This window comes from Oncorhynchus mykiss, chromosome 14 (genome assembly GCF_013265735.2).
Source record: "Oncorhynchus mykiss isolate Arlee chromosome 14, USDA_OmykA_1.1, whole genome shotgun sequence".
Classification (NCBI taxonomy): Eukaryota; Metazoa; Chordata; class Actinopteri; order Salmoniformes; family Salmonidae; genus Oncorhynchus; species Oncorhynchus mykiss.
Genome location: NC_048578.1, coordinates 21,437,073 through 21,455,249, shown reverse-complemented (window position 1 = coordinate 21,455,249; position 18,177 = coordinate 21,437,073). Strand labels below are relative to the sequence as shown.

Genomic DNA, 18,177 nt, shown 5'->3' with positions numbered 1-18,177 from the left:
ACCAATCAGAATGTTGATACTGTTGTTGAGATCCTCCGAAGTTGATGTTCGCTAGTGTCTGGGTATGTAGGTGATCTAGTGTCTGGACATGTAGGTGATCTAGTGTCTGAACATGTAGGTGATCTCGTGTCTGGGTATGTAGGTGATCTAGTGTCTGGTTATGTAGGTGATCTAGTGTCTGGGTATGTAGGTGATCTAGTGTCTGGGTATGTAGGTGATCTAGTGTCTGGGTATGTAGGTGATCTAGTGTCTGGGTATGTAGGTGATCTAGTGTCTGGGTATGTAGGTGATCTAGTGTCTGGACATGTAAGTGATCTAGTGTCTGGGCATGTAGGTGATCTAGTGCCTGGACATGTAGGTGCTCTAGTGCCTGGACATGTAGGTGCTCTAGTGTCTGGACATGTAGGTGATCTAGTGTCTGGACATGTAGGTGATCTAGTGTCTGGATATGTAGGTGATCTAGTGTCTGGACATGTAGGTGATCTAGTGTCTGGACATGTAGGTGATCTAGTGCCTGGACATGTAGGTGATCTAGTGCCTGGACATGTAGGTGATCTAGTGCCTGGACATGTAGGTGATCTAGTGTCTGGACATGTTGGTGATCTAGTGTCTGGACATGTTGGTGATCTAGTGTCTGGGTATGTACAGTGCCTTGCGAAAGTATTCGGCCCCCTTGAACTTTGCGACCTTTTGCCACATTTCATGCTTCAAACATAAAGATATAAAACTGTATTTTTTTGTGAATAATCAACAACAAGTGGGACACAATCATGAAGTGGAACGACATTTATTGGATATTTCAAACTTTTTTAACAAATCAAAAACTGAAAAATTGGGCGTGCAAAATTATTCAGCCCCCTTAAGTTAATACTTTGTAGCGCCACCTTTTGCTGCGATTACAGCTGTAAGTCGCTTGGGGTATGTCTATCAGTTTTGCACATCGAGAGACTGACATTTTTTCCCATTCCTCCATGAAAAACAGCTCGAGCTCAGTGAGGTTGGATGGAGAGCATTTGTGAACAGCAGTTTTCACTTCTTTCCACAGATTCTCGATTGGATTCAGGTCTGGACTTTGACTTGGCCATTCTAACACCTGGATATGTTTATTTTTTAACCATTCCATTGTAGATTTTGCTTTATGTTTTGGATCATTGTCTTGTTGGAAGACAAATCTCCGTCCCAGTCTCAGGTCTTTTGCAGACTCCATCAGGTTTTCTTCCAGAATGGTCCTGTATTTGGCTCCATCCATCTTCCCATCAATTTTAACCATCTTCCCTGTCCCTGCTGAAGAAAAGCAGGCCCAAACCATGATGCTGCCACCACCATGTTTGACAGTGGGGATGGTGTGTTGCTTTTACGCCAAACATAACGTTTTGCATTGTTGCCAAAAAGTTCAATTTTGGTTTCATCTGACCAGAGCACCTTCTTCCACATGTTTGGTGTGTCTCCCAGGTGGCTTGTGGCAAACTTTAACCGACACTTTTTATGGATATCTTTAAGAAATGGCTTTCTTCTTGCCACTCTTCCATAAAGGCCAGATTTGTGCAATCTACGACTGATTGTTGTCCTATGGACAGAGTCTCCCACCTCAGCTGTAGATCTCTGCAGTTCATCCAGAGTGATCATGGGCCTCTTGGCTGCATCTCTGATCAGTCTTCTCCTTGTATGAGCTGAAAGTTTAGAGGGACGGCCAGGTCTTGGTAGATTTGCAGTGGTCTGATACTCGTTCAATTTCAATATTATCGCTTGCACAGTGCTCCTTGGGATGTTTAAAGCTTGGGAAATCTTTTTGTATCCAAATCCGTCTTTAAACTTCTTCACAACAGTATCTCGGACCTGCCTGGTGTGTTCCTTGTTCTTCATGATGCTCTCTGCGCTTTTAACGGACCTCTGAGACTATCACAGTGCAGGTGCATTTATACGGAGACTTGATTACACACAGGTGGATTGTATTTATCATCATTAGTCATTTAGGTCAACATTGGATCATTCAGAGATCCTCACTGAACTTCTGGAGAGAGTTTGCTGCACTGAAAGTAAAGGAGCTGAATAATTTTGCACACCCAATTTTTCAGTTTTTGATTTGTTAAAAAAGTTTGAAATATCCAATAAATGTCGTTCCACTTCATGATTGTGTCCCACTTGTTGTTGATTCTTCACAAAAAAATACAGTTTTATATCTTTATGTTTGAAGCCTGAAATGTGGCAAAAGGTCGCAAAGTTCAAGGGGGCCGAATACTTTCGCAAGGCACTGTAGATGATCTAGTGTCTGGGTATGTAGGTGATCTAGTGCCTGGACATGTACGTGATCTATTGTCTGGACATGTAGGTGATCTAGTGTCTGGACATGTAGGTGATCTAGTGTCTGGACATGTAGGTGATCTAGTGCCTGGACATGTAGGTGATCTAGTGTCTGGACATGTAGGTGATCTAGTGTCTGGTTATGTAGGTGATCTAGTGTCTGGGTATGTAGGTGATCTAGTGTCTGGACATGTTGGTGATCTAGTGTCTGGACATGTAGGTGATCTAGTGTCTGGACATGTAGGTGATCTAGTGTCTGGACATGTTGGTGATCTAGTGTCTGGACATGTAGGTGATCTAGTGTCTGGACATGTAGGTGATCTAGTGTCTGGACATGTTGGTGATCTAGTGTCTGGACATGTAGGTAATTGGTTTGTAGAGAGACTGGCAAGGCTGCAGCAGATGATGTATGGATGGGGCTCAGATTTTGTGAATTTAAGCAAAGCTCATCTTAGGGATGTGAGGCACTAGTCTTTCATTATAGTTGTTTCCCTGCTATACTCGTGGATCTGTGTGTTCTCTCAGTGAGTCAGGAATATGGCTATAGTTAAGCAATAATGCACGAGAGGGTGTGGTATATGGCCAATATACCACGGCTAAGTGCTGTTCTTACGCACAACGCAATCACCTATATTGGCCATATATCACAAACCCTTGAGATGCCTTATTGCTTAACTTTAGCCTTACTTCTGCATTATAAACTGGTTACCAATAAAATTAGAGCAGTAAAAAATTATATTTAAATAAAAAAATATGCCCGTGGAATACGGTCTTGATATACCATGGCTGTCAGCCAATCAGCATTCAGGGCTCGTACCACCCAGTTTATAATAGTCAATAAAGTGTGTAAGGTGGGACTTGCGATGGACGTTCGTGATATTATGAAATGTCACTTTTTACTTCACTCAATCAATTGCATAACCCGTTTCAGACTATGTGCAGACAATTTTCCATCTGCTCATTAACATTTCAGATGTTAATCCAAGTTGTTTGTCTGATTACAATGATAACCGAGACTCTGCTGTCTAGCCTACCTTAAATTATTGGATTAGGTTTTCATAGCATCAGTGAGGATTTAACAGATTTCAATGGCTTACCATTACTCACAGTTCATTTCGGCAGCATATTCTAACCTTAGGTTTTGTTGCACACAAAAAATCTATCTTGATTAAATTGGTAAATAATTTCTTAATGATAACGCTTTGTTAAGTGGGGGATTTGAGAGAAAATACAAATGAAAAGAGTAAGTGGAGCGAAAGTAAAAAGGATTTATTTCCTTTATTTCCATCCCATTAACACACCATTGATGGGGAATTGTAATTATGCGTGCCTGTGTAGTGTGGATTTACACACCCTCCCCCTAAATGAAATTCATTGGATTGTGTGCAAACTATTTCTGTTTGTTTTCTGGTACTCAGTTTTATTGATTTATTTATATCTGAGTATAATTGGGAAATTGTATTCATACTCTCTCAGCATATTGATAAATGTATACATTTTCTCCTTGAGGAGCACCATTGAAAGTCATCACTTAAAAAGTTAATTGAATTGCAAGTCGATCACTCAAAATGAAACTATATCGCCCAGAGTTAATAAAATGCACTGAACTTTCCTATTCCTGCATTTTACTGTACATGTATATTGCTTAATTTGTTCTTTGCTTGTTGCCACCTTAAAGATTGCGTTCTTCTCCCTGGCTGATTCGCTTTTCAGCGTCACGAGAACCTTGGGTAATCACGAGGGACAATTTCACTACTTTGCCACAGCAATAGACCCAAACTGTTACAGACCTATTTCAATCCTGCCCTGCCTATCTAAGGTCTTCGAAAGCCAAGTCAACAAACAGGTCACTGACCATCTCGAATCCCACCGTACCTTCTCCGCTGTGCAATCCGGTTTCCGAACCGGTCACGGGTGCACCTCAGCCACGCTCAAGGTACTAAATGAATTCATAACCGCCATCGATAAAAGACAGTACTGTGCAGCCGTCTTCATCGACCTGGCCAAGGATTTCGACTCTGTCAATCACCATATTCTTATCGGCAGACTCAGTAGCCTCGGTTTTTCTAATGACTGCCTTGCCTGGTTCACCAACTACTTTGCAGACAGAGTTCAGTGTGTCAAATCGGAGGGCGTGTTGTCCGGTCCTCTGGCAGTCTCTATGGGGGTACCACAGGGTTGATTTCTCGGGCCGACTCTTTTCTCTGTATATATCAATGATGTTGCTCTTGCTGCGGGCGATTCCCTGATCCATCTCTACGCAGACGAAACCATTCTGTATACTTCTGGCCCTTCCTTGGACACTGTTCTATCTAACCTCCAAACGAGCTTCATTGCCATACAACACTCCTTCCGTGGCCTCTAACTGCTCTTAAACGCTAGTAAAACCAAATTCATGCTTTTCAACCGTTCGCTGCCTGCACCCGCACGCCCGACTAGCATCACCACCCTGGATGGTTCTGACCTAGAATATGTGGACATCTATAAGTACCTAGGTGTCTGGCTAGACTGCAGACTCTACTTCCAGACTCATATCAAACATCTCCAATCCAAAATCAAATCTAGAGTTGGCTTTCTATTTCGCAACAATGCCTCCTTCACTCACGCCGCAAAACTTACCCTAGTTAAACTGACTATCCTACCGATCCTCGACTTTGGCGATGTCATCTACAAAATAGCTTCCAATACTCTACTCAGCAAACTGGATGCAGTTTATCACAGTGCCATCCGTTTTGTTACTAAAGCACCTTATACCACCCACCACTGCGACCTGTATGCTCTAGTTGGCTGGCCCTCGCTACATGTTCGTCGCCAGACCCACTGGCTCCACGTCATCTACAAGTCTATGCTAGGTAAAGCTCCGCCTTATCTCAGTTCACTGGTCACGAGTCACGATGACGGTGTATCTCACTGATCATCCCTAAAGCCAAAACCTAATTTGGCCGCCTTTCCTTCCAGTTCTCTGCTGCCTGTGACTGGAACGAATTGCAAAAATCTCTGAAGTTGGAGACTTTTATCTCCCTCACCAACTTTAAACATCTGCTATCTGAGCAGCTAACCGATCGCTGCAGCTGTACATAGTCCATCGGTATATAGCCCACCCAATTTACCTACCTCATCCCCATACTGTTTTTATTTTATTTACCTTTCTGCTCTTTTGCACACCAGTATCTATACCTGCACATGTTCATCTGATCATGTATCACTCCAGTGTTAATCTGCTAAATTGTAATTATTCACTCCTATGGCCTATTTATTACCTACCTCCTCATGCCTTTTGCACACAATGTATATAGATTATTTTTTTCCTACTATGTTATTGACTTGTTTACTCCATGTGTAACTCTGTGTTGTTGTCTGTTCACACTGCTATGCTTTATCTTGGCCAGGTCGCAGTTGCAAATGAGAACTTGTTCTCAACTAGCCTACCTGGTTAAATAAAGGTGAAATAAAAAAATAAAATAAAAAAATAGGATCACATTCACTCCTGCAACTGGAGCCGTTTGATTCACTCCTGCAACGGGAGCTGTTTGATTCACTCCTGCAACGGGAGCCGTTTGATTCACTCCTGCAACGGGAGCCGTTTGATTCACTTCTGCAACGGGAGCCGTTTGATTCACTCCTGCAACGGGAGCCGTTTGATTCACTCCTGCAACGGGAGCCGTTTGATTCACTCCTGCAACGGGAGCCGTTTGATTCACTTCTGCAACGGGAGCCGTTTGATTCACTCCTGCAACGGGAGCCGTTTGATTCACTCCTGCAACGGGAGCCGTTGGATTCACTCCTGCAACGCGAGCCATTTGATTCACTCCTGCAACGGGAGCCGTTTGATTCACTCCTGCAACGGGAGCCGTTTGATTCACTTCTGCAACGGGAGCCGTTTGATTCACTTCTGCAACGGGAGCCGTTTGATTCACTCCTGCAACGGGAGCCGTTTGATTCACTCCTGCAACGGGAGCCGTTTGATTCACTCCTGCAACGGGAGCCGTTTGATTCACTCCTGCAACGGGAGCCGTTGGATTCACTCCTGCAACGCGAGCCATTTGATTCACTCCTGCAACGGGAGCCGTTTGATTCACTCCTGCAACGGGAGCCGTTTGATTCACTCCTGCAACTGGAGCCATTTGATTCACTCCTGCAACTGGAGCCATTTGATTCATTCCAGCAACTGGAGCCGTTTAAATCCCGCTGAAAAGGGAAAACCTTATGTTGTCCAGGGGCGCAACTTTCATTGGGGACATGGGCAAGTCCCCCCACATTCTGAAATTGCATTTTTGTCCTCCCCCAGTTTAGAATTGGAATATGATACTAAAATGCAACGGTGTGCTTTAGGAGCATACGGACGCCTTCGAGCGGGCGGCTCCCGTTGCAGAAGTGAATCAAACAGCTCCCGTTGCAGGAGTGAATCAAACGGCTCCCGTTACAGCGGGTAGGCTGTTTGGAGTGTTTACCCCCCCCCCCCCCCCCCCCCCACCACACACACATACAAGTATGCCCCCCCCCCCCACTTCTAAAACCAAAGTTGAACCCCTGGTGTTGTCTCTCACTCTAACAGCAGTATACTGGTGCATCCCTTAGTATACTGGTGCATCCCTAAGTCTATCTCTGTCCCACTGCATTTCATATTCATTTTCAGGTTGCCACCAGGTAAATGGAAATGGAAAAGCATGTTTCTGTGTAGCTGCCAATAGGTACCATGTCAGTCAAGCCGATATGTGAGCAATGAGCACAAGTACATGTCAATGTCTCAAAATAATTACCTCCAAATCTACAGCATTAGATTAATCTACAGTCAGCTAGCATTACAATTCAGTAGTTTCTTCTTCTCGTAAGCCACTAATCAATAGTCAATTTCAGCATAATATGGAGAAGATGCACAATGGTTGAATGAACATCTATTTTGGTAATGCGTTGAAAAGCAGTCTTTTCAAGGTTGTCCTCTATTTCCACTTCGTGTTTCTACATGCAGCGGGAGGTGAATTGGAATCATTGAGAATTTGGTGTGTGGAGTTAATCATCTGGGGCCGGGGTGAATTGAATAGCGCGCTGAAAGGTCTTCACTTGTAGGGTCTCTGGAGCTTGAAACTCATTTTACATCTGATTGAAGGGTTGATACTGCTGCCGTGGCCTCATACACTCCCCTTCTCACACCCCAAACTGCCTTCATTTGTCAAGGGAAGACTATAGTGAACTTTGTTCTATAGGCGCGCTAATGAACCTTTACTGGTGATGTGCCTTGTAATGTCGGTTCATTATTTTTTTCTCCTCTTTCTCCATCGCGGTGTACGTCTTAATTTGTGAAGTGAATAGCCGGGGTTCTAAATCATGCAAACACATATTAAATATGCCATCTCAAATAAATGGGGGGAGGGGAGTTCCATTGTGCTTCTCCTTTGGTTTTATGTTAAGTTTTTCTTTGTTTGCACAAGTGTAGAGATTATTAAAAACTTTACTTTATATCGCGACTGTGGCTATGTTCGAAAAAGAAACCAAAGTTTTCTTTGTAACCTTTGACAGCAGCGCAAGAGCAGTGGATCAATTATCTGTGTCCTTTCTCCATGAATCGCAATTGAAAATGGTTTCTTCCAACAAATGACTGAATATAATGGTGACATCTTCACATTAGAGCACATGATTTGGTATTTTGTGTTGCACATTGTCTTGGTTTTATGATGAGCAGGGATTTTTTTTCATGGCAGTTTATTCTTGTAGCAAGTAGGACAGAGTGTAATGAAATAGGTCTCATCTGTCTCTTCCTCATGGAAATGGCTAGTCCTCAGAGTGCTGGTATTATAGGGTAATACCACAGTAATGATGCTGTAAATCTGAAAGGTGTTGACCACGGAGGAGTTTGTGTCAATACAGAAAGAGCTTCCTTTCGCTCTTGCTTCTTATTTCTTGTTCTATCTGTCTGTCTGTCTGCCTGTCTGTGTCTCTCTCTCAATTCAATTCCAGGGGATTTATTGGCATGGGAAACATATGTTAACATTGCCAAAGCAAGTGAAGTAGATAAATAAACAATAAAAATGAACAGTAAACATTACACTCACAGAAGTTCCAAAATAATACATTTCAAATGTCATATTATATCTATATACAGTGTTGTAAGGATGTGCAAATGGTTAAAGTACAAAAGGGAAAATAAATAAACATACATATGGGTTGTATTTATAATGGTGTTTGTTCTTCACTGGTTGCCCTTTTCTTGTGGTAATAGGTCACACATCTTGCTGCTTTGATGGCACACAGTGGTATTTCACCCAGTACATATGCGAGATGATCAAAATCAGGTTTGTTTTCGAATTTTTGGGTGATCTGTGAAATATAAATAAAATAAATCTCTAATATGGTCATACATTTGGCAGGAGGTTAGGAAGTGCAGCTCAGTTTCCACCTCATTTTGTGGGCAGTGTGCACATAGCCTGTCTTTTCTTGAGAGCTAGGTTTGCCTTTGACTGCCTTTCTCAATAGCAAGGCTATGCTCACTGAGTCTGTACATAATCAAAGCTTTCCTTAAGTTTGGGTCAGTCACAGTGGTCAGGTATTCTGACACTATGTACTCTCTGTTTAGGGCCAAATAGCATTCTAGTTTGCTCTGTTTTTTGGAAATTCTTTCCAATGTCTCAAGTAATTATCTTTTTGTTTTCTCATGATTTAGTTGGGTCTAATTGTGTTGCTGTCCTGGGGCTTTGTGGGGTGTGTTTGTGTTTGTGAACAGAGCCCCAGGACCAGCTTGCTTAGGGGACTACTTCCCAGGTTCATCTCTCTGTAGGTGATGGCTTTGTTATGGAAGGTTTGGGAATCGCTTCCTTTTAGGTGGTTGTAGAATTTAACGTCTCTTTTTTGGATTTTGATAATTAGTGGCTATCGGCCTGTATTTTGGGGTATTTTACGTTGTACTCTGAGGATATTTTTGCAGAATTCTGCATGAAGAGTCACAATTTGGTGTTTGTCCCATTTTGTGAATTATTGGTTGGTGAGCAGACCCCAGACCTCACAACAATAAAGGGCAATGGGTTCTATAATTGATTCAAGTATTTTTAGCCAGGTCCTAATTGGTATGTCAAATGTGATGTTCCTTTTGATGGCGTAGAATGCCCTTCTTGCCTTGTCTCTCAGATCGTTCACAGCTTTGTGGAAGTTACCTGTGGCACTGATGTTTAGGCCAAGGTATGTATTGTTTTTTGTGTGCTCTATGGCAAAGGTGTCTAGATGGAATTTGTATTTTGTGGTCCTGGCGACTGGACCTTTTTTGGAACACCATTATTTTGGTGTTACTTTGATTTACGGTCAGGGACCAGGTCTGGCAGAATCTGTGCAGAAGATCTAGGTGCTGCTGTAGGTCCTCCTTGGTTGGTGACAGAAGCACCAGATCATCAGAAAACAGTAGACATTTGACTTCAGATTCTAGTACAGTGAGGCCGCGTGCTGCAGACTGTTCTAATGTCTTCACCAATTTGTTGATATACATGTTGAGCAGAAATTTGTTTTTTTTGCCAATTTTAACCACAGGCTTTGTTTGTGTACATGGATTTTATAATGTCATATGTTTTTGCCCCAACACACTTTCCATTAATTTGTATAGCTGACCCTCATGCCAAATTTAGTCTAGGGCTTTTTTGAAATCAACAAAGTTTTGATTTGTTTGTTTGTCAATTAGCGTGTGCAGGGTGAATATGTGGTCTGTCGTACGATAATTTGATAAAAAGCCAATTTGACATTTGACCAGTATATTGTTTCAATTTAAGGGCTTTATTGGCATAGGAAACAGATGTTAACATTGCCAAAGCAAGTGTCTCTAATTTGGTCATTCATTTGGCAGGAGGTTAGGAAGTGCAGCTCAGTTTGATTCTCTCTCTCCCAGTCACACTCACTTTCTTTACATTAAGCATGCAAATCAAACACATTTCTAACCCCCAGAAATAGCTTGACAGCAAGATTGTGTAAAGGATAATTTACATGGTTTTGCATGTGTAAGAAGTTACCTGGAAACATGCTCATCCAGATTAGAAACACAGAGACATTTAATGTGTGCTGTTAAATTACACTAGCAGGTCTTGCTGACAGCAGTTATTAGGATAATTCTACATGTCCCAGACATCCTTTCTCTGTGAAGAAGAGAGTACATAGGCCTAGTGCTTGTGTTTCATCTCCCTTTCCTGGTCCATAGGTAATGTGCATGTGGTAGATACCAGTGTTGTGTTGAAAGTCATCCTCTGAAAACAGTATTATTTTGGCGCTAATTTTACTAATGATATCCCAAAAGGATCCCTACTGCATACTGAACAGAGAGGAATGGTAGTCTTAGTCGTGTAGATTTATTTGATAAAAAGCAGCAACTGACTTATAACAGGCCCTTCCTTTTAAAGTAACTTCAAAAGAGGCATTTACATATTTTGTCGAAAGGCCTTTGTTATTTACATTGCTTGTCACTAGATACAAAGTGCAATCTGATTTGACTCCCTCTCTTTCTAATGTGCTTCTAAAGCTGTACTAAAGTTGACCCTGAAAACACTCATTTACACTGCTTAATTTGAACATTTGACTTTCTTGGCCCATTCCCTAATGCTCATCCAAAATATAAAGCCTTCCTGTAATGCGTCTGTGTGTAGCTGGTGTAGATGAGTCAGGCGCAGGACAGCAGATATGAGTAATGTACGCAATTTTACTCAACAATAAACACAATACACGTCAAATAAATCCAAGGCCACAATAACGGACCGCAATACAATAAACAATCACTCACAAACAAACATGGGGGAACAGAGGGTAAATAATGAACAAGTAATTGGGGGATTGAAACCAGGTGTGTAAGACAAAGACAAAACAAATGGAAAATGAAAAGTGGATCGGCGATGGCTAGAAGGCTGGTGAGGTCGACTGTTGAACGCCGCCCGAACAAGGAGAGGGACCAACTTCGGCGGAAGTCGTAACACTTCCATGCATAATTTTTTGGCGTAGAATTATGAATGTTGCTTTTAGTAGCCTACCCTCCACAATGCATTGCTTACATAGCCTAGCGGTTAGAAGCATTGGGCTAGTAACCGAAAGGTTGCTTGTTCAAATCCCCTGGCCGACTAGGTGATAAATATGTAAATGTGCCCTTGAGCAAGGCACTTAAGCCTAATTGCTCCTGGTTTGCTGTCAATAATGGCTGATCCCTGGCTCTGACCCTTCTCTACGAGGGTGTCTGCACACAACACATCTAATTCACACTTGGACAAATGTAAGCACCCACCTAATTATCTTATCTTAATTTACCTCATTTACAGGTGCATGTAAAAAGTTACAATTTACTATGGATAGTGCGCATGCAGCTATTAAAAGAGGAACATGTCAACCTTTGTATGAATCCAACTTTTAACATTGCAAATTGCTTCAGTTAAAAATACTGCAATAGAAAACTGCACAATATGTACATATGCTCTCTCCAGTCCCCAGACATTGTACTGTTAGGCTTCATCATATTGCTGCTGTAAATGAGTCTTCTGCAGAATCTCAGTTGGATAGTCCCCTGTGTGTCAGTGCCATGGCTACTGAAGCCATTAAAGATCAGCTACCTCGGCTGTGTTATTAGCCAAGCACTGCTGTCATTCAGACCCAGTCTATCAGAGTTTCCCTGAGCCCTTGGCGAATGATGAACGGTTCCCAGGTATGAAGCATCTGTGTGTATCTAATCTATTCATCTCTACCCGTCTGTCTGCCCACCTCCTAGCTCTTCATTTTTCCCTGCTATCTGTGCTGTCTCAGATCACACTGACAACAGCTGGGTTGCTCTCTCGGAGGCCCTATCAGTGCTGGCGTGGGGATGTGTTGACTGCGGGCGTGCCGCCGTCCCCTCATCCCCTAGTGTCCCCAGGAGGGAGACCTAACCCTCGGCTTTGTTGGCCTTGAATAGGGGCATAGCATATCCCCAGTCACCAGATCCCTCCAAGCACCACCAAAGACCTCACCCTCCCGCATCCTCTGCATTGTTGCTGCTGTGGCTAGATTGATTTGTGGCCCCGGTGTGTATGTGACTGTGTTCGTCTCTGTGTACTGTAAGTGCTTCGTCCCCTCTCTCACTCGACACTGTGATTGTTTGAAAATAAATATAAAACCAGACGGGAGCTGTATAGTGTCTCTGTAAAGCATGGCTGCCCTGATGTCACTGAGACTACCCCTCTCTTGATAGCCTCCACACAGCTCATTGGATGGGTTGGGAAACATAAAGAGTGCTGGCAAACCCTGACATGCCCTCCCATCATGTATGACTCACGGCAATACATGTAGAAGATGCAATGAGAGACAGGGTTTTATTTAAGCAATAAGGTATAAGGTGGTGTGGTATATGGCCATCATATCAGGGCTAAGGGCTGTTCTCTGCACAACGCAATGTGGAGTGCCTGGATACAGCCCTTAGCCATGGTATATTGGCCATATACCACAAACCCCAAAGGTGCCTTATTGCTATTATAAATTGGTTACCAACGTAATTAGGCGGCAGGTAGCCAAGTGGTTAGAGCGTTGGGCCAGTAACCGAAAGGTTGCTGGATCGAATCCCCAAGCTGACAAGGTAACATTTGTCGTTCTGCCCCTGAGCAAGGCAGTAAACCCACTGTTCCCTGGCCGCCAAAGACGTGGATGTTGATTATTGCAGCCCCCCACACCTCTCTGATTCAGAGGGGTTGGGTTAAATGCGGAAGAGACATTTCAGTTGAATGCATTCAGTTGTACAACTGACAGCTTTCCCTAATTCACCATGCTCGGTCTGATATACCACGGGCGTCATCCAATCTCGAACCACCCAGTTTATAATGCAGAATATACAGTGGCATCATATAGGCTAGACAAGGTAAGGTAGGCTGAAAAAGCTATTGAATATGAAATGTGATGGGGGGACATTGTGGAGATATGCTTTGAAGCAGGGTTTTATTATTGAAGATTTGAGTACGATACTGATAGGCCAGTTCAAAAAGACATTGGAAATTAAATGTGGCTTGATTTGGCTTGATTTGAAATGTGAAGGTTTATCTAAATGGCATCGGAAGGCTTTGAACTAGTCAAGATGGAAGCACGTTCATTAAGGAGGATACTTTTAACATCCTGGACTTTGATTTTCTTTTCCATTTTCCCGGCTGTGCACTTTGAGCTTTACCACAGCCCAATCCACTGTAACTCCATAGAAGTCAGATTGTTTAACTATTAGGCACTGTTATTTAATCCATCTTTTCAGTTTAGAGGAGGACTCTTGATAAATAGTAAACATCCTCTCACTGTCAACTGCGTTCATTTTCAGCAAACTTAACATGTGTAAATATTTGTATGAACATAACAAGATTCAACAACTGAGACATAAACTGAACAAGTCCCACATACATGTGACTAACATCAATTTAATAATGTGTTCCTAAACAAAGGGGGGGATCAAAATCAAAAGTAACAGTCAGTATCTGGTGTGGCCACCAGTTGCATTAAGTACTGCAGTGCATCTCCTCCTCATGGACTGCACCAGATTTGCCAGTTCTTGCTGTGAGATGTTACCCCACGCTTCCACCAAGGCACCTGCAAGTTCCCTGACATGTCTGGGGGGAATGGCCTTAGCCCTCACCCTCCGATCCAACAGGTCCCAGACGTGCTCAATGGGATTGAGATCCGGGCTCTTCACTGGCCATGGCAGAACACTGACATTCCTGTCTTGCAGGAAATAGCGCACAGAATGAGCAGTATGGCATTGTCATGCTGGAGGATCATGTCAGGAAGAGCCTGCAGGAAGGGTACCACATGAGGGAGGAGGATGTCTTCCCTGTAACGCACAGCATTGAGATTGCCTGCAATGACAACAAGCTCAGTCCGATGATGCTGTGACATACCGCCCCAGACCATGATGGACCATCCACCTCCAAATCGATCCCGCTCCAGAGTACAGGCCTCTGTGTAACACTAATTTCTTCAACGATAAACGCAAATCCGACCATCACTCCTGGTGAGACAAAACCGTGACTCGTCAGTGAAGAGCACGTTTTGCCAGTCCTGTCTGGTCCAGCGACGGTGGGTTTGTGCCCATAGGCGACATTGTTACCGGTGATGTCTGGTGAGGACCTGCCTTACAACAGGCCTACAAGCCCTCAGTCCAGCCTCTCTCAGCCTATTGCGGACAGTCAGAGCACTGATGGAGGGATTGTGCGTTCTTGGTGTAACTCGGGCAGTTGATGTTGCCATCCTGTACCTGTCCCACAGTTGTGATGTTCGGATGTACCAATCCTGTGCAGGTGTTTTTACACGTGGTCTGCCACTGCGAGGATGATCAGCTGTCCGTCCTGTCTCCCTGTAGCGCTTTCTTAAGCGTCTCTCAGTACAGACAATGCAATTTATTGCCCTGGCCACATCTGCAGTACTCATGCCTCCTTGCAGCATGCCCAAAGCACGTTCACGCAGATTAGCAGGGACCCTGGGCATCTTTTGTTTGGTGTTTTTCAGGTGAAAGCATCTTTAGTGTCCTAAATTTTCAAAACTGTTTCCTTAAGTTCCTACCGTTTGTAAGCTGTTGGTGTCTTAACGACCGTTCTACAGGTGCATGTTCATTAATTGTTTATGGTTCATTGAACATGCATGGGAAACAATGTTTAAACCCTTTACAATGACGATCTGTGAAGTTATTTGTTTTTTTACGAATTATCTTTGAAAGACAGGGTCCTGAAAAAGGGACGTTTCTTTTTTTGCTGAGTTTAGAAGTCTGTCTGATAAAAAGCCTGAAGTTCTGTCTTCAGGTAATCTCTTGGTAGTATCTACTCTGTGACGCAGACCCAGACAAACCAGGACTGACATCAGTCAGTGGCCGGAGCATTGACCCATATCTTTGCCTGTGACCAGTTCACACACTGTGGAGTCGTAGTCAAGTTTGTTTGTATCAATAACACTAAGGCCCATACTACAGGCCTTACATGACACATGTTTCTACACTCCTGTCCTGTCTGATCCCTTAAGACACTCACAAGTCTTTGAAGTCCCCACTTGAAAGGGTTGATCTGAATAGTAAGAGTCCAAAGGAACTTTGTATACAGTGGTTACAGACTGATTAACGAGCTCCAGCCCCTCTATCAAACACACACACTCGCCTTCCAGGCCACACAGATTGTAGTGCTGAGACAAGACCAAGTTGTGGAGGGATCAAACTCAGGAAAAAATATATGGAGTGATCAAATCCTAACCTCAGCCTAACCTCATCAAACAAAACTGATTGGAACAATCTATATCAAAGAGATATTCATATTTAGAGATTCAGTTCATATGCAGTGTAGGGAAAATTATTTTCATTTGTATTGTTTATTAATATTAATGACATCTCCATCTTTCTCCAGTTTCTGCCGAGATCCTGAAGAGCAGTCTCAGCACCATGGAGCGACACATCCAGAGGCTAGAAAATGACATTGAGAACTTCCCCAAGACAGACGACGAAAAGGATAAGTTTGTGGAAAAATTGTCCATATCCTTTTCATGCTTTTTATTGATTTCTCACATTGTCTTAATTGAACGTATCGCTGATGTAGAAAGTAGACATGTTTTGGGCATTTGGCGCCTGTGGATTGTCCACCAAAGAGACTGTGCTGTTGCGTTCTCCTGAGCAGGAAAGAGTAGTTAACGGCCATAAGTGTGGCTTGTGGCACCCGTGGGCTTAAAGGAATGGATACGGCTGCCTTCCCACTAGTGAGATGTTTATCAGATCTCCTCCTCCTCTACCCAACGTTCCCCAGAGAGAGTTCAGGCCTTGAGCTATTTTTACCGCTGATCCACCACTGCCTCCCCTCGGGGTCTCTAATGAGGGCTCGTTCCCCCATGCGGACTTATCACCCACCTCCTGATTTCATCTCCTAACCAGCCACAGGCCTCTCCACATAGGCTTTCTGTAGACTATCACCTTTTGCGGCTCTTCTCTCATTTTGATAACAGAGTGCTTTCACTTAAACTCAAGCGGTTCAGCTCTCAAATCAAATTAGTGATGCCTGAGCACTTCTCAGACTCCATTTTAAGGAGGAAGGTGCCTCGGCAGAATAGGTTTGTCTAGTAATCTGGCACCTACAGTACATACACTACAGTGTTTAGAGTCTCATTGGTTGAAACCAACTCGGATGTCAATAGCTAGGGGCTATGATACCTCCTATCACTATATGTGTATTAAAACAGACAGCATTCCTCTGTTTGTTTTTTTAATTGAACCTTTATTTAACTAGGCAAGTCAGTTAAGAACAAATTCTTATTTACAATGACGGCCTTCCGGGGAACAGTGGGTTAACTGCCTTGTTCAGGGGCAGAACTACAGATTTTTACCTTGACTCTCTAACCACTAGGCTACCTGTCTCTAGGTGTGAGTTACCACATTTATTAAGGGAAAGCAAGAATCATTCAAGGGTAATTCATCAATTCAGGAGACATTCCATATGTTCAACACTCACACTTGCATGTGACATGTTCCGTAACGTTAGCTGCTACTAAGTATTTTTTAAACTTCCCGCTTTGGCGTGGATGTGTCAATGTGTAGTTCATACATGCATAATCTATGACCAGATTTACTTTCTAGCCTAAATTAGCCAGCAAATCCTTAGTTTGAAAGCAACTGTTGTACTGGAAGCTGTGCTGGCCCTCACATGGGCCAGCCCCCTAAAAATTTGACCATGAGCTTCAGCCCCTTGCTATATGTGTGACAGCTTGCAAGGTGCACATGATGCACCCACACCACACCAGGGCAGAGAGAGAGAGAGCAAAGTGGGGCACATTTCTGCACAAGTTTCAGGGACCCCTTGAGGGCTACTTTCAAAACTACTGGCAAAAAAGTACACACAATTTCCAGAGAATCCCCTTAAAAAAGTGCTTAACCTTAATTTGAGCTTTTTGTTAGCTTGCAATTATTATTTTTTTGAACTTTTAGCTGACATAAGAGTAATAGCTGCCTAACACATCAGAAATCTGCTCCTAGTCAAATATTGGCACTTAATATGTGTACATTTTATATCTTTAAAAATAGAGGCTTTGGCAAAAACCTCCCCTGCAGCTCTGAACCAAGACAGGGAGGAAAGGCAGCTCAGGGCCCCTGATGTCTGTATCGATTCTGGGGCTCCACGGAGGATGTCCGTGGAAATGGAGAACTGCATATATACTGGAGTAGTGCTCCCCTTCACTGTCTGAATCGTGTCCCCAGAGAGTGAGAGGGAGAGAAGCTGCCTGGCCGTGAATGGAAACGCCCCACTTCCCCATCTCACCGGATCTGGCATCAGAGCCGAAATGGAGCCTCAGTCGTATTTGGCCGAACCAATTTTAGTTACTGCCTCATTGTGAAAAAAGCAAAGAGAGGAAAACATTTAAAAATGGTTTTCTTACCTACATTTTGTAGCCTTCCAACCTCCTTCCACTCTGTGTTCAGCCAGGTTAAGGGTGACACAGCTGCACTCGCTCCACAGCTGCCCACCGTGACAGAGTAGGCATTCTTACCTTACTAAAGAAAGCCAGAAAGCTGTTTTACTGTCCCTTTATGGCGCCCGCGATCGATGAGGGGAGTCGAGGTGATTCAAGTGGTAAGGTGGAGAGCGTATTTGTGTCTATCAGACTTCTCTCATGCTGTCTGTGTCTGTCTCTCCCCGTTAGTAATCAGCTCTCTCTGTGTCTCTGTCTCTCCCAATCAGCAATCACCAATATCTGTGTCTCTGTCTCTCCCTGTTCGCAATCACTTCTCTCATGCCCTCTGTGTCTCTGTCTCTCTCCGTTAGCAATCACCTCTCTCTGTCTGTCTCTCTCCGTTAGCAAGCACCTCTCTCTGTGTCTCTGTCTCTCACCATCAGCAATCACCTCTCTCTGCACCTCTCTCTGTGCCTCTGTCTCTCCCCGTCAGCAATCACCTCTCTC

General features: G+C 43.5%; 1 protein-coding gene across 7 annotated transcripts in view; it reads left to right on the top strand.

The window, feature by feature from the left end:
• diaph2 (diaphanous-related formin 2) overlaps nt 1-18,177 on the top strand; it is a 693,877-nt gene that overhangs the window by 504,754 nt on the left and 170,946 nt on the right. For all 7 annotated transcript variants that reach the window (XM_036943140.1, XM_036943138.1, XM_036943139.1 and 4 more), the window contains one exon: nt 15,642-15,766. In XM_036943140.1, the coding sequence (XP_036799035.1) occupies nt 15,642-15,766 (125 nt within the window). The remainder of the gene's footprint in view (nt 1-15,641; nt 15,767-18,177) is intronic.